The sequence below is a fragment of the Embiotoca jacksoni genome, unplaced genomic scaffold (genome assembly GCF_022577435.1).
Source record: "Embiotoca jacksoni isolate LCO1_2020_lvr unplaced genomic scaffold, fEmbJac1.0.p SCAF_7, whole genome shotgun sequence".
Lineage (NCBI taxonomy): Eukaryota > Metazoa > Chordata > Actinopteri > Embiotocidae > Embiotoca > Embiotoca jacksoni.
The window spans coordinates 2,231,586-2,255,786 of NW_027185425.1; the positions used below are offsets into that span (position 1 = coordinate 2,231,586).

The window sequence follows — 24,201 nt, forward strand, 5'->3', positions numbered from 1 at the left end:
GTGTGTGTGTGTGTGTGTGTGTGTGTGTGTTCAGCTTGGTGATCCTAGATCCCCGGTGAGGCTTTGGTGGGTTTAGCGAGTCTTAGACTTTTGGTCTGGGTTTGGGGTATTTTTCTGGGGGGTGGTGGGGTGGTGGCAGGGTTTCTGCTTCGCCTGGGTCCCTGCAGCAGCTGTGCGGCTCTGGTCGGGGTGCGGCAGGCGTCTCCGAGGAGAGCCGAACATCGGTTTCAGCTCCCCGCCTGTTATTGTGCCACCATCTGCGGTGAATGGAGGGGGGTCGTGACCTCTGCTCGGCGACTCATTAAAAGGAGACTCATGAGACAAAGTCAGGTTGTGTGTGTGTGTGTGTGTGTGTGTGTGTGTGTGTGTGTGTGCGGGGGGGAGGGAGGATGACAACACAAACACGCTCCTTTTTTTTCCCGCTTACTTCTGCATGAAGTGAGATGCCGGAGTCTGAGAGTCACGCGCGCGTCATCTGGGTCTGTTGCGAGGTAAAGTTAGGACGGTCAGGGGAGGAAACGGTCAATGGAGTGATTGTGACTCCTGCTGCTCCTCCTCATCTCCTCACTTCAGACCGGGGAGAGCCGATCTTGGGAAGGGCGCGTGAATGTTTACAGTTGAGATAGAGAGAGCGCGCGTGCGGTGACACAGTGAGTCGTACAAAAACTGGGTCAGAGGAGGCACACAAGGTAAAAACAAAAAAAAATTGACTTCAAAGCCGCTTCGCGTTGTCGGCGAGGACGGCGAAGACAAGCTGTCTGGTTCGCTGTCATGTCACTTCCGTCTCGCGCTCCCTCGGCTGGGCACGTTCCTCCTGCTCGCTCCTCTTCATCCGTCAAACTTTCCTGCGCACAACCTCATCCCCCGTCTCTCCCCGGCTTTCTCTTCCTGTCACCTTAGTCAGGGCTGTCGGCATGAATGAGCCGCTCGTGAGCGCGCACGCGCGCGTGTGTGTGTGTGTGTGTCGGTATGTGAGTGCGTCTGTTTACTAAAAGTGTGTGTGTGTGTGTGTGTGTGTGTGTGTGTGTGTGTGTGTGTGTGTGTGTGTTTGGGGGGTTGGACCATCTGCTGGGACAGCTGGGGGAGTATGAGTGGGGCTAAAGGCAGGATTTAGGGTATGCTCTTCCCCTGCCTTAAAAGACTGAGGAGGATTCTTTACTTAAAAGGCAATTTGGGGGATTTTATTATCTTATTGATCACCAGCAGAGACTCTTTTCCGAATAAAAATAAAGTTTCCATACCAGCTGTGATGCTTAATAGAAAGTGCAGTTTCTTTTTTTTTGGACACAATTGTTGTAATATGTCTTGGTATTGGTCCAATAAATGTCAATAAATCACAATTTTTTTTGAGGATTCATACAATCTTTTCCTTTTAAGACATTCAAATATTTCTGAATCATTCTACTAAACTGGAGTTTGGGCCTCTACCATCATATGAAAGTGCTCTTTGACTTAATTGTCTAATTCATTAAAATATTTCATAATCCAAACCTCCTGATTGAACCAATTTAAATATGTCTTTGAAGGTTCTCAGACATCCAGGTCCTGGTCAATCTAAGTTTTATCCAAAGACGATTGGAAGACATTTTGCCAGTTGGATAAAACGTATATGAACCTCTAGACCAGGGGTGTCAAACAGGTTTGGTTGTGGTCTAATGGAGCTCCACTGGTTGGGTATGAAGGGAGAGCAGAGAGAGAAAAGAACAGCATTGAGAAACAATAAACACCAAACAAGCAGCTCCGGAGCCACAGACACCTGCAGAAAAAGACAAAGTTAATGACATGCAATGAGGGTATATATAGCATATGCATGACGAAAGAGGAGGGGAGCTCGGTGCATCATGGGAGGTCCCGCGGCAGCGAAGGCCAATAACAGCAGGGCCACCTGAGCCAGCAATAGCGGTAAAGTTTCAGAAAAAGCAAAGGTTAAAGTGAAGATCACACAACAACTCGCTCCTGCAGCAACCCTCCAGTAGTTTGGTCAAAGTGCTGTTTTCAGCCTGAAATGATCTTAGAAATCTTTTCTGGACTTGTTCCAAGTTCACAATCATGTCCTCATCTTATCACCTTGAATCTTTCTATTTTCTAACTTCGTCCTCAGTTGTTTTTCTTCTCATCTGCCTCTTATTTTTTTTTTTTTTGTATTTCTCTTCCTCCTCTGCTCAGTTTCATTTATGAATATGGAAAGACCTGGAACGGTGTTGCATTAATAGCAATCTTCTGGGTCACCCCTCCCCTTCGCCGCCTCGCCAGAAACCCAAGAGGAAAATTTGTGATTTCATTAACCCCAAAGCATCTGTGAGAAGTCTTGTGATGTGGCTTTAATGATCAAAGAGAGGCACACACACACACACACACACACACTGACCTGCTTCTGATATCGAAGGACTTGTTGACTTTCTTGCTCGACCTCGTCGGACATCAACAGTTTGTTGCTTGTGTAGGTGTGAGCGAAACCGTCCCTCCCGTTTCTAAATTCGCTTTTTAGGTCGTAAAAGGCGTCATCCTGCGCCTGAAATAGCCTCCTCTCGCTCTCTCTTTTTTTTTTTTTCCCTCCCTCTGTGGCTGTCCTCAATGTGTTCGTCTCACGGCCGGCCGGAGCAACGGGAGCAACCGGAGCTGGAGCCCTGCGCTCTCCACGTCCCCCTCGTCCCCTCGCTTTGCGTCTCTTTTGCGGTTTGTCCAAACCCCTGCAGCTGCTGGTCTGCTTCTAGTTTTTTTTGGGTTCGGCGCTCCGCCTCCGCAGTTCTGATCGGATGGAGAGAGTAACTATGGTAACGGCTTTTAACCCAGGTGGACGTAAACAGTGCACTGACCTATTTCCCCGGCCGTTCCCGGAGAGCCGGCAGGTCATGTGCTTCAGTGATTTTTTTTTTTTTTTTTTCCCCATTTAGCCACAAAGTCCGGCCTGAATCTGAACGTTAATTACAGCTGGTCTGTGTCAAACATGGTCCGCAGCGGGCGGGAATAATTCAGCCTCGGTGCGAGAAATCATATAGGTCATAGGAGCGTGTTATATTTCTCTATCTATTAAAAGAGCTGGCAGCAATTCCGCATCGCTGGTTTTCTGTGTCCGTCTTTCATGTTGGGACCAAACTCGCAGATTCACAGATTTCAGCCCTGAATTTATGATATTTAAATCAATTTGATCTGAAAATCGGTCATGTTGGTGTGAGATCGGGTTCACGCAAGATCAAATGTGTGTGATCTTAGTGTTGTTATGAGTAGCTCAGCTAATTACAGATAAGATAAATGAACTCCAGCAAATATAAAACGCGTGAACAATGTTTTTGTTTTTCTACTTGCAGAAAATTTGGGGATCAGAAGGTCATTTAGAAGATCATTTTTTTGTTTGTTCGTGACCTTGTTCAGGATAAAGCAAGTATAGATAACGGATGAATGGATGGGTTTTTTTGGGGTGTTTTTTTCTGGCGCGGCCTACAGGAACACCAGACCTCCTCTTGGCTCTGTAAGCTCAGGCTTTAGAAAAATGGAACCCGTGATGGAGACTTTTAGGCCAATCGCAGGTCATGTTAGAGACGCAGAGTCCTCCACTAGCGGTGATGAAAGGCCAACTCTTCCGGCTTTTAGGACCGTCTCCCGTTACCTTTCTGTTTTGTTTCTCGAGAATCTCAACATGATTTACACGACCCTTAACCTTTAACATAAATAACCGTCACACACGTATCCGTAACTTCTGGATGTTGCAACACAGCTTGCATGTACACGGCTGCTCCCTGTACATACATGATAAATACGTTTGATGGAATAAAAGTAAAAATGCAAATAAATCAAGATTATTCAACTCCTACATACTGCCGGTAGTGTTGCATGTGCGTGTGTCCGTGCTCATCTGGGGATGGAGGTTCAGTCCAGAGAGTGGAGGAGGGAGAGGAGGAGGAGGAGGAGGAGGAGGAGGGCTGGATTTATGACGTTCTGTGTTTTGACTTCATCCAGAAAAACTGTCAACCTCAGCGTTAAAGGAAAACCGTCTCTCACTGTGAACACAGCGCTCCTTTCAGGACAAAACTCGAAGGGTCCTTCATGACTAAAGTAACTCGGTGCCAGACTCTGAAGGCCACACGACCCATCAAACAAATTGTACAATCTATTTTGGGCAGTTGGATTCGAGGTCGGAGGTTTTAAATCGGTAATATTATAACTACACATAATTTAGTTTGGTGGCGTTGCTCTGCTCATGTGATGCTCAACAACAAATTTAGTTGATTTTTTTTTTTTCATACAAGCTGAGTTCACAAAGTCAGAACCTGACAGACAAAAGGACTTTTAAGGAACACGTTTAAAACCTTTTAATAATGATACAGGAGGATTATTGGTGAAGTGGGGAACGATAAATCACTGAGAGCAGGCGGTGGTGCGTGATACACTGAGCCGCTAATGTTTATTTGGACCCACTGGTGTCGGAGATTGGATGTAACGACTATAAAATGACTCGTTGGCTCCGCGAGGCTCCTGCGAGGCTCCATTCATCCATTTTCATGTTCATTTTAAGAAGACGTGTCTCACAAAAGACCCTTTCAGACAGGATTAATGTAACGGGATGTTAGTAATAAAATATTTCTCCTCCTTCCTCCTAATAAAAGTCATCCTTCCGGGTGACCTCTTCAGCCTTTGGCAGATTACAAGCGCCGTAAACCATGTGAATTTCACCACAGACAGACAGACAGACAGACAGACAGACAGACAGACAGTAATGTATTAGATATCATCTTAATCACTCAGCTGTAATTTCATCATCAACACGACTGTTAGAAAATACTTAAATGTCTCTTTCTGAACGTAATTGCAAAGATGCCAACAGCAGTTTTAAAAATCACAACTCACTGCACAAAAAAAAATTGCTTTCACAACTCAGGTTTACCGAATCCTTTTGTTTTTCTTCTGTTGTCACACTGAGCACTAATAAAGTAACAGTAAAGGCAGCTTCTTTCATAAAAACACATTGAAAATGCAAAGTCTTTCTTTGAACTGGCCTTAAATTACAGAAGGACCTGTAGGTCTGTTAAAGTGAAAAACAAGATTGAAATCAGGAAATAACTGAAATCATTATGCCTCTCTTAGAGAAATAAATATCATCCAGATGAAGACTTAAATAAAGTAATAATTCTACAGTAGGCAGCTAAAAGTTTATGTATTACTTAAGATGTGTGTGTGTGTGTGTCGGCTGTTATTACAAGTTATGTTGTCACAAACTGTATGTTGGAGACTTTTATAGTGAAGCTTACAAAAGGCTTATATTTCTGGTCACAGCCTGATTATGTGCTCAAAATACGGTCATAATTCAGATCAATTTCATTTTTAAATGTAAAGTCACCCTGCAACAAGGTCCCGATGCACTTTACAATCACAATTTTTGTATTTATGTGGTGCCGAATCACAACCTGAGACATCTTAGGGCACTTAAGACGGGAACCCTCTCTTGAGATCAAAGCACTTTATTAAGGTAATATGGCGCAATAAGGTCTTTAACATTTCATGGATCTAATTGGTCATCAAGGTTTTCTGTATACACACAATTGAATTTGTCAGTTTTTTGTAAAACAAACTTTCATATGTGGGCAAAAATAACAACCTTGATAGTGTGTATGTAAATAGTTTGGATGTGTCCATGTCTGCTGTTCGTATTAATTTAGTGGTTGCCCTTGAAAAAGAAGTAATTTCGAAGCAGACGTGAACGATGCGGGAGACGTGATACGATGGTAGAATTTCAACAGGGAAGGAGATTTACCAGGACGATGAGATGAATTTCAAACAACGAGTGTGCAGCGAAAGACTCAGAGACAGTGAACGCATCACGATGAGCTCATTCCCACACGGTTACATCAAAGACCGCCGAGGAGCGGGTTTATAAAGACGTCATGACTGCGGCTCCCGTCCGGTTTATTAGATCTCGGGGACTTTCTGCCGGAGCATCTCGGCGAGTCGGCGACTGACCTTGAAACGGCATCAAAAGGTCTCTTTGTGGATTTAAAACGCCGCAAGTGCTGCCTCCAAATCAACCTCACGGTGCAACAAATGGATTCCTCAGCAACGTTTTTATTCTTCGCAGCAGCCTCGACTACTCGGAGCAATTCATCAATGAGGAAGTAGTTTTGGTGCTGTTTTTTTTTTTTTTTTGTAACTCAGCCGTCTGTTCAACGACCTCTGATCACGTCCGACCGTCTTTCCTGTCTGAAAATCGATTTGATGAGACGCTGCCTCACCGACTCTCTCAGAAACATGTCGGTGGTCAAGGAAATTCTTGAAGCTATTCACACTTGACGGTCGAAGCCATGTGCATATTGAAGACTGCAGCTCGTTGGCTTTGCATCTTAAATAATATTTTCTCCAGTTATAAAAATCACCCGGTATGAATTCACTGTTAGAGGATGACTCATTTTTTTTTCCCAGAATGCCCCCTGATGAGACTCAGGACGCCGGCTGCAGCTGGTTCAGATAGGCCCACTGTTACTGATGACGTTGATGGTAATTGTAATGGATCAGTTTGGCGGCAATCAACGCCGTGACGCCAAAGCGAACCCTGCGGGATGGGTCGCCCGGCCACCTCTCCACCGGAGGATTCGAGTGGCCTCGGCCCACGGTGCCCCCCCGCTGTGTGGGCTGCAGATGCTGCTGTTGCCCCAGCGATGGTTGCCAGGCAGCTGGGGAAGTGCTAATTAAGATTGCATGGGGAAAACTGCAGGCTTGTGTGTGACGACGCGGTGTCAAGTTAGGTGAAGAGGATGGGGGGAGGCGAGGGGGGGGGGGGGGCTGTCATACCTGCCCTTTCAATATGAAGCTACAGTCAGCAGCAGGTTAGAGTTGCTCAGTACACAGACTGGAAACAGGAAGACAGCTATCTTAATTCTGTTCAACACTCACAATACCTGCCAGCAGCACCTTTGAAGCTCACTGATTAACACGTTACATATTTTATAATCTGTACAAAAACTGGATTAATATGACAATAGTTGTAAATCGCCCACCAGAAACTCAGTCACTGCTCCCAGCCGAGAAACAGTCCACCTGCAAATCCAAAACTCGATGCTTTTACACTTTTTTTTTAAAATATACAGTTTAAATACCCAAAGTATAGAATATTCACTGGTGAGCGTTGGTGGTGTTGGCAGGGAAATTCAATTTTCTTTTAGTTTACTATATTTTGGGACTAATAAAAACACAAATAAACAAAGCACATCTGAATTAATAACAACAACAAAAACCCCGTTACAAGTTAAATTAAACACAAAGCAGTTTTCTCTTTTAAAAAGTACCAGATTTCTGTTACTGTTGGACAGAGCCAGGCTAGCTGTTTCTCTCCGTTTCCAGTCTTTGTGCTAAGCTAAGCTAAGATCTTTATATCCACCAAACAGAGACAGTATGAGAGTGGCATTGATCTTCACATCTGATGCTCCCTGAAGGCGTATTCTCCAAAACGTCAAACTGTTCCTTTAATCCACTTAAAACAGAGTTAATTTTAGAGTCGGACGCAGTCCGATTGCTAATTCACAAGAACTAATGAAATTATGCTTCTGCGTGAATTGAAAACTTTCCAACAAAAACTGTACTCATGGATCTATATCATAAACAAACAGAGAGGAAAAGGAGGGTTGAAGGAAATAATATTATATAAAAAAGTGAAGTCTCTATGGAGACTGAACACAAACAAAACAGACAAACTAACTTACATCTGAAGTCTGGTTGCAAAAACATAACCGGCTGAAATCATGGCTTTGCTTTGTGTGTGAACGTCCATCTGGATCCTAGATGAGACCTTGTGTACAGCTGGACCGTGTATGGAACAATAGTTAGCTTTTAATTTGAAACCAGGCTTTTAATTTGATAGAAATACAGCAAGTTGCAGCTGACCAATAGCGTAACTTTATCACTCAGTCAGAGTGTTACTTGCATTCAGGTTAACAGGGCTGTTGTGATCCAGCACACTGAACCTGAGTGATTCCTCTGTTTCGACACCCGTCCGTCACTCTGGCTGCGTTCTGTGGTCTGACAGATCCTGACCGGCCTCCGATTTCTTTCTGCTCTGTCGGTCTTTGGACACCTGAGCAGTTTGATCGCCTCCGGAGACCCAATTATACCCGAGCCCGGTGACACTGATGGAGAGAGGAGAGAAGGAGGGCAGATGACGGGAAGGAGGCAGAAGAATCACAGGGATGAAGAAACCTTTCTGACCTTTCTGCACGGAGCAAAACTCTGAGCCTCGTGTCAGATTTCTGCTTTTGATTTTTATTAACGGCGTCTGATGGGAGGTGCTGCTGCGTGAGTTTAGGTGCTGTTGCTGGTTTCTGTGTGTGTGTGTGTGTGTGTGTGTGTGTGTGTGTGTGTGTGAGAGTGAGAGTGAGAGTTGCATGAGGGATTTTGTGTGTTTTGAGTCTGAACTTGTCTCAGCTTTAGTGGGATCATTAGGAGCAGATGTCAGCACTTCTCTGCTTGTTAACTAATCTGACAGCCCTGAGAAACAAACCGCTCACTTCTGAGGATTAATAAGGAACTTCACTCACACGTTTCCTCCTTTATTTTGTGGTTGTACTGTTTTTTTAAGAAAGTCTTGTATTTTGGGTGTTGTTGTGTGACTCTGTGGTTTGAGTGCATCTTCCTGACGTTTTCTTTTTTTGTTGTTGCACTGCACCGTGGAGGAGATCGTAGAAGATAAAAGGATTTTTTTTTTTTTACCTGATACATTTGTGCTCCATTTTTTTCAGTTCAAAGGACTGAAGGTGTCGGATTAGTGCGACAAAGTCTTTGTTCAGACTGTAGGAAAATCAAACTAGATCTTTAGGACAAAGGGAGCAGATCGAATTTGGGGTGTCTACATATCACCAACCTATCCAAACCGGTAGTGCTATTCTACCAGAAGTAGATTTCTTCCTTTCACCACCAGGTCAAGTGAAATCAAACCTGCTTCTCTCGCAGCTCTCAAAAAAACGTCCCACTTTCCTATAGTGAGATATTTCCTGTTCAACAGGTGTGTTTTCCCACTCTGAACCTTATAAATCCCCAGTTGCTCATGAACGTACCATAAGCTCAACAGTTTCTGTCACCTTACTGATTCATGCATGTTTAAATCAGAGCAAATCATCATTAGTCTCTGCAGGTTACATTTGAATTGCAAGAGTCATGATTTATTTAATCCGTAAAGGTGCCCTGTGTCAGCACATCATGTGGACATATATCTGTTCATGTTGAGCGGCAGCTTGTGTGTTTCTTCTGCCGATGTTATAAAATATTCATTTTACTGAGGTAAACTCTGAGCTGTTTCCTCCATCAGGACAAAATGCTGCTGAAGACAAACGCAGGAAGAAGCTATTTTGGCAGCAGAAACATCTTTTATCTGTGATGGCACATTATTCCCTGCGAGGGTCTCAGCACAGGCCGGGTGTTGATCTGATTCTCCCACAACGGCACCAACTGCATCAGTAACACGGTGTAGCGTCTGGCTCACTGGCTACGCCTCACCACACATACAGCTCAAAATGGCCCATGATTCTTCATAATGGAGACACTAGAGGCGTGCATTCACATCGGATTATCAGCATCCAGCCTCATCGAGGGGGTGGCAGGGAGAGATGCGAGAAAAAGACTGAAGGGGAGGATGAGGAGGAGTCTTTGGAGGCAGAAAAAAGGATGAAGAGGGGGGGCGGCGGTGAGGGTGGGAGGAAAAAGGTCCAAAGGCTCCTCCAGGAGCTGCCGCTGCGCCCCAGTTCTGTCTGCAGCCCCGGCCATGAATTATTCGGCTGCAGCGCGAGGGCTGGTTGGCAGACAGACGACCGCGGACAGTGTTTGTACACTCAATCCTGCTGCGCTTAAAGAAACACACAGAGCACACGCACCGAAATCAGAAAAAAAGTAGACAAGTCAGATGTAAGTCAATTATAAGTGTGTGTCACTGACTTTATTGTTGGACTTTTGAAAAGAAAAGAGTGATGCAGCAATGTGCCCCTGCACAACTCCAACTCCGCACTAATCTCTCCTGTATCTTATGTCTTGTTAGTATCGTGGTGCTCACACTAGAAAACTCTAGTCAATCAAATCAAATCAAAGCTGTGATGTTGTGTATTTCCTGCTACCTTCAGTTTCCCGCTAATCTCTCGCTCTCATTGGCGGCCGCTCACTGATGCTCTCAGGTATGTTGGGGACTCAGGAGCAGCAGGGTGGGTGAGAAGCATCGACTGTATATAAAAGTGAATGTAGCTTCCAGGTCTGAAAAATGCCTTAAAGTGCAATACCACCTAGGACCACCAGGGGTTAGATCCAAAAAGGTTCCAGCTCCACAGACTCCCATTCAACTTCTCTCATGAAATACAAAGTCAATAAATATTTTCCCCGAGTCAATTTGGTGTCATTTGCTAAAGTCACTCCTTCTTATTAGTTTTCTGGCGATACATCTGAAAATAATCTCGTCATAAATTAGATATTAGGCCTCAAAAAGCTGCACGTTTGGGGGGTGTACCTGTTTGATTGACAGGTCTTCGATGCAGTCAGGTTTCCACTATAGGTGGGTGGGGCATACAGTTCTTGGGTTTCCAATCAGATCAAGTCGGATCCTCGCTCACTCGTACCCAGCTTGTCCAAATATGGTCACTTCTGGCTCCATAATAACAAAATGGCGACGGCTAAAATACCGAACTTGAGGCTTCAGAACAGCAATTCACTGACCAATTGGTGACGTAACTGTTGGCTGGCCGCTTGGTGAGGATGCGTCTCTGGCTGATAAATGGTGGACAAGAGCTAGATTCAGGGGGGTTTTGTCTTACGAGTTTGTCGGGACAGGAAAAGCTTAAATCTTGTAGCCTGAGTTTGGAATAGGTTGACTACAAAATGGTAGGAGACATTGAGACATTGACTGCTTTGAAAATGAAATGTTCTCTTCTTCGGCAAAGAGTCAAACAGCAAACCCAAATGAACAAAGATCCGTATTTTTAACGTTAAGCTAGGGTTAATGTAGGTTTAGGAAACTTAAACTGCTGTTCAAGGTTAGGGCCGGGATGTGGTTTCAAAGAAACCAGTGATGATTGGAGACGGGATGCGAACAACAGTCAAACAGCCAACCCCGCCCTCCTTCCTGAGAGGTTTGGCAGCACAGTAACAGCGTGATGTTCCCTCAGTCTTTGTTTATGACAGAGGACACTCATTGCATCATCACGAGATGCAGCTCGGCCGGGAAAACGTGAATTTAAGTCTTGATGTATTCTGTAAAAGCGACAGATGCTGTTGTTTTTCTGGTGAGGACAGTCCAACCCATCCCAGCCAAAACGTTATAATTGTTGGGAATAAATCGTCTGAATTCTGACATTAATTCCTGCAGTCGCCGAACATATCGTCGCCCTTCATCCTCCTCACCCTTCAGCTTTCCTGGTGCAGCAGCAGAAAGCTTCACGTCGCTGCACCGCAGGCCTCCGCAAGCCCATCATCCTCCTCGTCCTCAGGCAACGCCAGAGGCTTTTCTCAACGCGCTCAGCCAGTGTCGGATTTCGCTCGTGGTAGCCGGTGCGATGAGATCAGCATCCCGCTCAAATCAAAAACAATCCGGAGGTCAGTGGGTTTCCGTGTGCGGCAGGACAGCTGGTTTACGGGGTTCAGCAGAGTTGGCCGAGGGGAGAAAGACTCTCCGGGCCACACCTGTTGGAGCGACTCACGATGATCGGCGGCGCAATTTTGGAAACACGCAGTGACAGAGTTCGATGGGTTTTTTTTTTTAGCACGAGCAGAACAAACATTGTGGCAGTTTAGAGATTGAGATGTACCAGTTCCCCACAAAAAAAACTCCGATTCTCAGACTGCTCAATCAACAAGAAAGTAGTCTGTTAGTAGCACTGATTGGCAGCTCTGCTATCCGACCTAAACCCGATGCTTCCTGAGAAAATCTTGGGTTTCAGTTCGACCGTTGGATGTTTTGTTACTTTTATTATTTTCAAAGGTGCTTCATGAGGAATTGGGCTCTTTTTCTGCACGTAGAAACACAATACCCAAGAAAAAAGTTAGACGGTAGCCAATTTGTTGCATTAGCCTTGTACGCTAATGGTCAGTAAATCAGATTGTAGCCTCGGGTCTTAGGTTTGGTGCGGGTTAAAAAAATCCGGTCGTACCTTCTGAGTTTAGCTTAGTTCGGGTCTCAGTTTTAGGTCGGTGAGGGCTGTAAAATAAGGAGTGTGTTGTCAGTTCGTGTTAAGCTTAGCTTAAATCAAAGACTGGAATCAGAGAAAGTCAAGTGAAAAGAAAATACTGCATTTAAAAGTATTTTCTGCCAACTTGACAGCATTTTGAATGGATTTTATCCAGAGTTACAGGATGAAAGTGTTGGAGAGAGCTGACTTAATTAAGAGTCTTACTTTCTGTTTTACATGTTTCAGCAAATACAAGTAGGAGAATTGTTACAGGAGACCTACGGTGGAGCTAAAGGAACTTTTTCATTTCTTATCCAGGCTTCGTCCATGAAATGAGCTTCGTCTACACAAAAGTTTTGGCATCGTAATTTCCGTCCGCTGCTTCTGGTTCAGGCACCCAATTTTTCCTTCCGTGTCAGGTATCTGAAAGCAAGAAACATATTATAATGAAAAGAAATCGTGAAAGAGAATCGTGATCTCAATTCTTAGCAAGTAACTCGTGATCCTCTTTTTATCCAGAATCGTGCTTCCCGAAGAGATTTAAAGCTTCGTCTTTATTTGTCGAACAGATAAGCCTTTATTCAAACACCGCAAGCAGAGGAGAAAGATGACACAGTAACCGCAAAGGTCACTTTCAGAAAAGCTGTTACACAATTGCACAGGCAGGAGATATTTTCACCTCATATTAACAGTATTATTACAGGAAGTCCACACTTAAAAAAAAAAAAACGGATTAAAAGACAGATATTGTAGCAAACAAACTTCTGCATTGTACGCATCTTCTTTAAATACCACAGTGATACTAAATATAGAAGACATTCATTATGCATATAATCCACTTCACCCACTCAGAAAAATTCAATGCAAATGTCCCATTAACACATGCAACAACACACACCAGACACGTGAGTGGCAATATTAAAACATAATAAATTAGTGGGCACTTTTATTGTACACTGTATTTAATACATAAATCTCAGATTTTAAGTGTTCTTTTTTTATCCATGATGCACTCACCTGATAAACCAGAACTATTGCATAACTAAACTAAAATTATGTAATCCGCTTAGAAAAGTGGGGTTTTACCTGCCATGACTTCCAGCCACGTTTTTGAAGAATAAAAAGTCAGTCTGGGGAGAATAGGACACCGACACTTTGAAACGATCCTCCACCCTCGCCAAAGTAGGCACACAGTTGCCAAGTTGGCTTATAAGCACGAGGCGGACCTGCTTATCCGTCACATTACCGACATTCAAAGGCGTCCGCAAATAGCCATTCAGCAAATACGGTTCTGCGTTTGCTTTTTCAGAGCCTTTACCTTGAGTTCAAAGGATGCAGGTCGACTGATAGAACAACAACAAGGAAATGTGAATACCTTCATATGAGAAATGTCCTCACAAGCAGGACAATCAGCCTTGAACTCAAGAGTCCCCCGGGTCTGTGTGACGTAGGTGGAAACAGTGTTAGGCTCTTTGTGTGCACGCTGCCAGGCCAGCTTGTGTTTGGCGGAGCAGTGGGGTCGATGCGGCCGGGCTGAGGCTGCAGGATCCCGGGGGGCCCGAGAGGAAGCTGCGACTTCACACCGGATCATCTTCAGCTGACGGTGCAGAACCACACTTCCACGACCCAGCTGTCAGCAGAGCGGCTAGATGGAGCTGTGATCAGACCACATCATCAACTGAGCTGTTCAATAACAAGCTCGTTTCTTTTTGAGCGTTGAACCTGCTCTGGAGATGTTTGTGAGGAGACCATATCTTTCCAAGAAGTTGCAAGTCAGACTCATTTTGCAGGTTATCTTTTATAACTGAGGAGCTGTTTCAGCGTTAGAGATGTTTTGTTTTTTTTGTTTTTTTTGTAGATTTGGGTTTGACAAATTCACAACACAGCTGTCCATCTCTGAGACAAGTATACTGTCAAAATCAGCTGTCTCACGGACAGGTACGTCTGATCAAACATGCAAATGTTTGTGTAGATATTACTGAGTTTAAAAAATTGGGACCAAAATGGTTTACATCATAGACTATATATAAAAGTGGACATACTGTAGCTGCAAAGGCCAAAGCTGAGGTGTCTTAAACTGCAATACCACTTAAAGCCACTTGAGGTTGGCTCCAAAAAGACTCCCATTCAACTTCTCTCTTGAAATACCAAGTCAACACATTTAAGTTATTATGGTGTCATTTGCGAAAGTCCCTTCTTCTCATGAGTTTTCTGGTGGTCCATTTAAAAATAAACAGTATGTTTGGGGGCATGTCTGCTTGATTGACAGGCCTGTGGTGCAGTCAGCTTTCCACTATATGGGCAGGTTTAGTATTCTTCAGGTACCTAATCAGATCGAGCCAGATCCACCGCTCTCTCCTCCCCGAATCGTCCAAATATGCTCACTTCTGGCTCCAAAATTGTAAGATTGGCGACGGACAAAATACCAAACTCGAAGCACTTTTTTTTTTTTTTCCCCTGAATTGACTCTGCTGAAAATAACCAGTTGGTAATTAGCTGAACAACAGCTCCCCTCACACACTTGGCGATCCTGCTGCTCCGAGGTTGATTCGAGGTTGGACTTTTTTTCACGTTATGGTAGTTATTGGAACTGTTTTAATGCCACAATGGCACCTGATCACCAACTTGTATCTTGGGATCCCAGTCCCGGAAACATGGTCAAAGTTTTCTTTGTGTGCGTGTTGTATTAGGATGATATCAGTCAGGTGACGGTTATGGTACGAGTGGCGTGTTTTTCTTCAGCTGATATCATAATGTTTGGAAATGTATGGAAATAATTATGGTCAATAAAGAACCTCACATGTATAGTAATGCATACATGTTTGTGCTTTTGTCTTTCAGTGTGAGAAAAGGCCTGTTTCCTGTGAAGGTTTGTTGCTCAGCTCTGCAGGTTCACATGCGAGGCAAACCCAGGAGCGTCACCGTGGAGACCAGAGCCGGCCAGGCCAGCGCTGACTTCAAGAAGTCTCGAGATGGTTTCATCCTGCTGATCCCTGCTAACTAACGGCGCATCCACCCAAACCGTCACCAGTTACAGCTCACTGGAGCGGACATCGAGATCTGAATCGGTAAACTTATCGGTCAGGTTTACGTGACGACGAGGACTCCGCGGTTGAAACGTGGGACTTTGTTTTGAAAAGCAACAGCTTTCTTTCATGGATTTTAAGTATTTTTCACAAAGGTTTTAAAGTATTAACCCCGAGCAGAGTTGCTGGCAGAATCTGCTTCCTGAATGCTGAGCTGCAGGAATTCAAAGTTCACCAAACAAAGACGAGACTTCTGAATAATTTCGGAGGCAAGTTTCTGAAATTTTGAGGTTTTATGTTGCTGTAGAGTCGCAATACGCAGCAGCAATACTTATATATATGATACTGTTTGTGCTTTTTCAGGGTTTTTTTACTGTTTTATAAAATTATTAGATATTTGAGGATGTTTTTTTTAAAAGACCAAACTAAAGATTAAACAAAACAATGAATAAATGCACTTTTTATGGTAAATTGTACATTTCAATAGTTAAATGCAAACAAGACAAAACATCCCTGATCTATTTTTGTATTATCTCTCGCTGCCGGCTACAAAATACGACAATTATTCCACGTCAGAAGTAATAACAAGGGGAATGAAAAACAAGACAGCGGAGGAAAATAAATTATTCAAGGTTTACTTAAGCGAGTTCTGTGTGTGTTAATTTCTCCCTGATGCTTCGCCACATGAACAGACAGCCGGCTGCACCGAGGCTGAAGACTACAGAAACACGATATGATGCACTGATTCAAACTCAGATGTGTTTTGAAGGAAGAGCAAAGACATGAAAATATGAAAGAAAGAGGTCAGTTTTCAGTGTTTTACAGTGACTGAGAAGATTTCCTGAGCAGATACACTCAATTTACAACATCGGTTTAAATGTTGGTGTTTGTAAGGAAACTTCTTCACCCTGCAAGGAAGTGATGAGTTTAAAGACAATCCGTCCAAACTCTCCTCTGAACAGCAGCGATCGAAGAAGCTGCTCAGAGAAAACTGTGTGACGCAGGAGCTGCTTCCTCTCTCGTCCTTTGGTGTCCTCTGTATCGGATCAGCTGGGCTGACAAACAAACAAACAAACAAACACTGCAGATGTCATATGACGGGGACGTACGAGAACTGAAGTTCAAATCATTTTTGCTTCGTTTTTGTGCCATCCAGTTTGGCCCATTTGATATTGTTTGTCCACATTTGTGAGATGTCAGCCGCCACCACGACGGAAGTAAATAAAACTACTTTTACATCAACTTTTTTCAGGAGTCGATGGAACAAATATGTCCCTGAATAAACTGAATTTATTGTCTCATTGGGACCTGAGCTAGCGTTCGCCACCTCGCTCGCTGACGGGTGAAAAACCAGAGTACTTATTGCACTTTAAGTTGGCAAATATTGGCAAACTGTGAAGGATATTTCTGATTAATTTCAAGCGGTTGTATTTTCCATTCACGTGTCCGTCGTGGCTCTATTGGTCAAGCTAACTCTTCACTCTCCACGCTCGAGGTAGTTTCAAAGAGAAACTCAAAACCAATCCAAAAAAATGATACACTACATTTTAGAACATTTGTTTTTGAGTGTGTCTGCGCTGTCTTAAAGATTCATTGCTACCTTTACAGGAGTTTAGCGTTTTATCTATAGGCCATACAGTTTAGCATTTCAGCTATAAACTGCATTTAGCAGTAACCCATGAATGTCATTTGCCACAGAAGCCACTGTTCATCAGAGGGATGCAGTTCACTTCTGTAACACTCTCAAACTCAGAGATATACAGTACATATGTTGGTTTTTTTTTTTCTCTTCCTCATTCCTCTTTCTGTGCTCTGCTTCATTGCTCACAATGCAACGTGATCTCCGGCAGTTCAGCTGCAGATTCTGGTGCGTTTCGCTTGCAGCAGTGAACGTTGCCTGCAGCAGAGCAGAGCAGCGCGCTGCACAAGCGCTCAATAACCCTCAGATATTTTTCACTTTTAAAGCTTTCATCAGACTGACGGCGGTTTATCACATTTTGCTCAGCTCCCGCCGGAGACACAAAAGCCTTCATACAACTTTTTTTTTCACATACATAACGCTGGAAATTGTGGGAAATCCCCTTTCGGGCTTAAATTAAGAGGTTTTTTTTTTTTTTTATCGCAAAAGGTTCATTTTATACGCAACGAAACATCCGGTGTCATTTGTTTTGGGAAGCGTTAAATACGGTTGCTGACCTGCCGAGAGTCAGCGACATATTTCTGCCGAAACTCTTCGTATCTCAGTTCACAGCTCGGTCTGAGCTTAACTTTGTCGCTCGCCGCCAGTTTTCGTCCCATCTCTCGCTCCGCAGCGAGTGTTTGCGCGACTCAGCGACAGCGTGCCCTCGCTGTGATTTCTGCCCTCCGACACACTGCACGCTGTGATTCCCCCAAATCTCACTGCTCCGTAATACCCTGTGTGTGTGTGTGTGTGTGTGTGTGTGTGTGTGTGTGTGTGTGTGTGTGTGTGTGTGTGACTTGTGTATATATTTTTGATGAGTAGGATTTGCATAATGTGGAAACAGAACGTACTGTATTGCAGCTGTATAATTTACACTAAACTCAGCACAATCTTCAGCTCAATAGTTTAACTCTGAGACTGTAAAGAAATCCGCACGGCTGTGTTTACACCTGCGAGAGTCGATTTATCACTCCTGAACCGTAATGCACCGCAACGCTTAAAGCGACAGCTGCAAAAACAATGCTGTTAGTTAGTGACGTCGTCGGTGATTACGCGCCGGCGCAAATGTCCGCATCGGCTTTGATTTCGCAAGTTGTGACGTGTTTGTTGACGTCTACAGAAATGGCCACGGAGGTTGGTTTTCCGCTGGATGTTCGGCCAATACATTGTCTTTTTAGTCATGTAGAGTTTGCCTTCGTGACTTAGATAATAGCCTGCGTCCGAGGAAATTGTTGCTCTTCCCGACGGCCTCATCCTTTCCCTCTCCGTGCCTTTGCATTTCCCACATTATGATATCCTCCCGTTAGCCTGGTAATTTGCTGGCCTCTGTCGCTGCCGGGTGCCATCCATGTCGCCGTTTCCTAGTAACGCTGTTTTTTACGACTTAACCACCTCAACGCCAAGCGTACGACGGGCACGACTCCCCACGTTGTAATCACAAGCTCACGACTTCCATTCGAATGCAGCAAGAAGACGCAGGTCGTCTTCCTTTCCCTCGTCGGCAGTTTTGGTCGTGTTTAAGGTGCGACAGGCCGTTTGCACATCGTTTATTTCCCAAAAAGGGTCTAAGAAAACATCAGACAACCGTTGCACACCGCCGGTATCATGGGGCAAAAAATAAACTACAGTTGTTAAAGGTGAGATTACACCACACGCTTCCTTAATATGAGCTAACTGACTTCAAAACAGCTTAAAAGTGATGCAAACACAGCGTCTCTCGGTTTTTCTCCTTTGAAGTGGCCGTGGGACAGTAAAGGCGTCTCGACATCCCCGTTGAGGCAGTTTGACGCCAATTCACACCTTTATTCTGGTAACTCTAACAACTCTCACATGACTGCGATGTGACCTTAATGACAAGGTGTGAACGAGCCAAAGGAAGTTTAAAACACCTTAACCCTACACGTCATTTTGTGTCGTCAGATCGAAACGACGAACATCTGACTGAAATGTTCGGATATATTTTGTGGTTTTGAGGCTGAGCGTGCATTACTGCTTTTTAAAGTAACCTTGAATCTACCTGTTGTGTATAATTACAATTTACAAATTACAATTCTTCATCAAACAAATGCTGAAAGAGTGTTTAATTCATACATTTCTACAGTGTATATAAAAAAAAATAAGAAATAAAATAACAAATGCTGGTGTTTTGACAATATTTAGGATACACTGCTCACATGAAACCTGGTTATACAGCTCCAGATTTTAAAATAATTGAGATTATTGTCTTTGTTACCGACTAAGCATCAACAGTTTAGTTTCTGTCTGGTGATCATCTACTAAAATCTTTTGATCGTGACAGCCTTATTCCTGTGAAGTGTCCAATACAAACCTGTAATGTTGAATTTCTGCTGTTTACGTCATGTTCTCCACAACAAAAGACAAAATATTGGCTCTGATAATAACCTCACAGAGACATAAAATCCTGTCACGGTATGTTATGAAATGTTAAAATGTTTCGGCATCTTAAAGTCAAATTAAGAGAACTGAACTTGACTTCATGTTTTTGTCTCACTGAAGGAAAACGCCTCCACCAACGCAGCTCCGTGTGTCATTTTATGGCTCACAGCGTCCGTCACCTTCACGATTGGAGCAGATTTAAGTGTTGACATGTTAGTATCCTGTTGTGTATCAGACTAATCCAGTTTGCATTTCTGGACTCCTCAAAGCCAGGATAAGAGCTTATCCAAGAAACAGGGATATAAATGGATGCTCCGAAAACCTGATCGTGACAAGGATAGCAGTGAGTGTTTGTGCCTCCAGGTTCTGTTAATCAGGTGACCCGAGTCAGCAGCTGTGCAGAAGAACTTTCATTTTCAGCCCGTTTGGTGGGTTTTAGTTATTTTGAGATCTCATTAGTCGGAGTAAAGTGCAAGTAAACATGCAGCAGAAATAACCGTCCTCTGCACACCTCAGCTCTTTACTCTCTCGACCCATTTTGACAGAAAATTGCGTTTATTGGCAAAACAAAGTTAATTGTGAATCTAATTTGAATTTCATTTAATTTGGTCACATCTTTCTGCCACAGTTGAATCAGCGTCTCAGATAATAAGAAAATCAGTCTGCTCGCTGCAGCTGCAGAGAACTCGTGCTCGCGCAACTGGCCGAGATTTTGTTTTTACCGAAATGCCACGAACAGCATCTCAGCTCTCGGACTGATATCTGTTTCTGTGGAAGCTCCGTGACTCCGAGCCAAAATGAAGGCCTCCAGACTCTCTGTTAATCTGCTGCTGAAACCACAGCTCTTCTCCCAGTTACAGCTCCACCAATCAGACGAATCAGTCACTGACACTGTATGTTGGCCCCTCGTGTTCAATCAGAAAAAGAGATTATAGCATATATGCTGCATTTGTTTGTGTAATCCTTTAATCACTGATGTAAAAGCCCAGATTTATTAATTGAAAGTGTGAGTGCAGCCCTCAAAGCCTCCCCGTCACTGATTATTAAGTGTGTTTGATGCATGCATTTTCAAAACATAAACTGCTAATCATCAGGTCAAACGTGGATATTTTTTTTGCTTCACCAAAGCAGAATCTTTTTCACACACTTCAGATTTATTCGTGTGTTTTGATTTTTTCTTTTTTTTGACGGGCCGTGATAGGTTCAGTTTGATGGCAGCTTTTTCATCTGCACAAGCGCAACAATTATTTCCCCAATTGTTTCCCCGTCACATTCGCAGCTGCTGCTGCTGCTACTGCTGCCAGGCTTTTTCTTTCACCTAATTTTTCCAATCATTTTCTTCTCTGACAGCTCCAGTCACGTCCCTCCTCGCTGCGAATCAAAAGCTCACTTCCAGTCATAAACACAATACTGCAATCAGCTGTGTAGTTAGAGTGTGGATCAGCCCTAATATGTTTTCATCTGATCTTTGTTTTTTGGATCGTGATGAAGTTTTTGTGGTTTCTTACTGCAGTCGTGTGCAAACAGGATTCTTCTACGTCTGATCTAATCAATCAGGACAGTCAATTGTTGATGCAATCACTTAAAGCGCCATGCAATTCCATTAGAAAAAGACTGGCACCTAGTCCGTCTCTCTTCAGAGATTAGCAGCCCTGCAGTGAGGATTTGGTAATGAGTTGGAGAGGATTTACCAGTGGGAATATAATATGTGTCCCAGAGCTGCTGTGTTTTCCCCCCTAAATCCTCTCAGTGCAGACCGGCCATCGGTTTGGTGAGCGCTGCAGGTTCTCCAGCATCCCTCCGTCATCAGCTGGAGGGGAGGTCACATGCCGGAGATTACAGTAACATGAGGGGGGAGATTGGTTTTTACTTTGGCTCGCTCTGAACCGACATGCCAACAGCCTGAATGCTTACTAATCAGGAAATATTTGATAGACCAGAGCGACCAAACAACCAATGTTAAGCCAAAATAATGCATATTTTATAGGGTGTGGTGATCTCGCAGCAGTGGATGATCTGTTCATTCTATTGAAGCAGCAGCACAACATTTTTTGGTGAATTTGTATCTGGGCCGTGTGTCCCTTGTAAAAGAGATTTTGACCTCAATGGGACATCCTGATAAAATAAGGGTCAGAAATTAAAATAAAGATTTACTAAAATTCCTGCAGACAAAATATGACAGAATCAAAGACAAAAAGAATAAGTAGTTTGATTTATATTGATCTATTATCTATTATATTCATCATTTATTATAATTATTTGTACATATGTAAGTAGTAGGCTCACTCTGTTTTCACATGGAAAACTCATGGTGAAAGATGACCAACATTTCTGAAGCAATGTTTTCTTGATTTTAAAAGCCGGTTTTCCAGCCACTGTTGAATTTGTCAGCTGAAATGACAACTGGTAACTAAGCTAATGATATATTTGTGAACTAGACTGACTTTTTAATGTTTTGAGCTGATTTGTTTTCAAAGAACAAACTTGTAAAATGTAAAATAGAATTTTCATTTGATGGCTACCTATTTCGTGATATTGCGCTGAATGACTGAGGCTGAAGCGAACGTGTCCCTGGTAAAAAAAAAAAAAAGGAAGCTCCCTGGTTACCGATTCAGACGACCTTAAAATAAAGAGGTTCTGTTCTTACGTTGCGGTGTCGAACCGGAAGTCTAAATGCAACGGACATTTTTTTTTATGGCAGACATTTTGACTTATAGCAGGAACATCGCGGATGAAGCAGGCTAACGATGGCTTACTTTTGTGTTTTAACACCAATAAAACAAAAGAGACCCAAATGCCTGCTGCATTTCTCAACTAGCAGGAAAATTGTTCACTAAAAACTTGATTATACTCACAGACCGGCGTGCTCTCATTCCCACAGACCTGCTAATGCCAGCTTCAACCTCATACAGCTGCTACTACTCAGTGGAAGTGCTGGTTGGGGATGTGGGTTTCTTTTACTTTTTTCTTTTACTTAACATTTAAACCACAAACCAATATGATCGCTTAACGGTATGCTTCTCTGCCTTTGAAGTAATATTTTATTACCGTAAGATAATTAGCTGACCGTGCTAATGAAGTGAGCTTACGTCGGAACAGATGCAGCGTGATTTAACTTGTTTTCGTCAATAACTGTTCAAATTTCCAATTAAAAATGACTAAATACGATTTTCAAATGTATTTTGATGTCACGCGGTCATATGTGGTGCTGGAAAAGTGTAGCTCAATTTCAAGCGCGGCTTGAAAGTGGTAATGTCTCTGGATGCCGTGCATAGGAATCACGACAGCAGGGTTTTTTTTTTGTTTTTTTGGTGCACGGCGGATCCCAGAGGGCCGATAAAAGCCAGTGAACAGCGGCCGAGGCTTTCAGAAAGCCGCTGGGAACACAGGAGCTCTGCAGCAGTGTGACACTGGGAGGCAGGGAGCCGGTGATTTGTGTCCTAGGAGGACCGGAGAAAGCTGGACGGGACTCAGTCGGGCGGAGGCGGGCGGAGGCGGCCATCTGCAGCGATGCAGCTCCTTCTCATCTCATCTGTCCTCTTTCCTTTTTTTTTTCTTATCGGAGCGCTACAACCCCCCTCCATGTCCCCCTGTCCCCCTCCCCCCCCTGTCCCCTGTCCCCCCTCCCTCACCTCTCTGCCCCCTGAGGTCTCCCCGGCCTCAGCCGCTGACCCCGGCTCCAACCAGCACCATATGTTTTTTTTTCTCCCCTCCGCTGCCCTTTGCATCGTGAACAGATTATAAATGGCATTTAAATAATCATTTTCCAATACCGTCAGACAGGGAGACCAGACAGTTGCATCGCCTCCTCGCCAAGTAAGCCTCTTTAGCTGAAAAGTCACATTTCAGTCGTAGTTTTATGGGCGACATCTGTCACATGATAAAAGCTATGTGTGGAAAAAAGGGAAACATTTTAGGTCTATTGCGATAAAAAAAAGAAAAAAAAAGACTGTTGATGTATTACAGTTTTTATCTTCTGCTGAAAGACATTTTTCTCCTTTTTCAACGTCAACATGATGCTCGTATCTGCACAATAACTTTAAGTCAGCAGACGGTTAGCTTAGCTCAGCATAAAACAACTACCTGACCGCATACAAACGGACACAAACTCTACCAGCAGCACCTCAGAAGTTAAAGCTCATTTGTCATAATAGAAAAGGAAAAATAAATGGTCTATCTCTTTAACAGCAAACTGCTGGCTTGGTTTCAGGCCAAGAAAGAGTGCCCCGAACAAAACACAGGCTGACAACATGTGTTTTCTATCCTCCACCCGAAAGCACTTCCATTCCTGTGTCATAAAAATTCCTTTTCCTGGTCTTCCTGTCCGCTTGTTGCTGGTTGACCAAAGAACCGCTGAGCAGCGTGTCTCATTTAATATGCACGAGCAGTCATGAAGCGCTTTGCGTTATCCATTTATGTTTGATGGTGTAGATGGTGGGATACGAGGCTCGTCTTCGTACACACGTTTTCACGGGTGATTTAGAAAAGGAGCGCTGCGTGCCGGTGTGGTTGTCATGTTTGTCTTTTGTGTGTGAGAACGCTTAATATGGATCGAACAACACTGTTTTATAAATGAGGCCTCTGGTCAGGTGCGGCACACGTCCGGTGTGAAAGCTGGCTGCACCAAAATCAAGCAGTGCACTTCTCACGAGGTTAAATTACTTGACTGGCAGCCGCTTTTTCAAACGTGGCCCCCGTTAAAGGATCGCTTTGTTCTCACGATGAAATTGGATGTTCACCAGATATTAGGTTAAATGAAAGCATCCAAAACCAATTAGATCGAAGCCCTAAAAAAAAAATCCTTTGTTTAGTGTCCGCCTCAGGTAGTAGTACTCCTTTGTAAAGTTTTCTATTGACACGGTATCGGTTCGATTTGTATACACGTGTGACCTGGGAAGATGATGGAAGTGTGCTCGAGGGTTGAGGGTTGACGGGGAGTCTTAATATATATATATTAATATATATTAACATATAT

At 43.6% G+C, this 24,201-nt stretch overlaps 1 protein-coding gene across 1 annotated transcript in view; it reads left to right on the forward strand.

The window, feature by feature from the left end:
• Nucleotides 1–15,790, forward strand: part of myo1g (myosin IG) — a 50,862-nt gene extending 35,072 nt beyond the window's left edge. Inside the window, exon 22 of the mRNA XM_069176766.1 lies at nt 14,964–15,790. Coding sequence (XP_069032867.1) covers nt 14,964–15,126 — 163 coding nt within the window. The 3' untranslated portion in view covers nt 15,127–15,790. The remainder of the gene's footprint in view (nt 1–14,963) is intronic.
• The last annotated feature ends 8,411 nt before the right edge of the window (nt 15,791–24,201 follow it).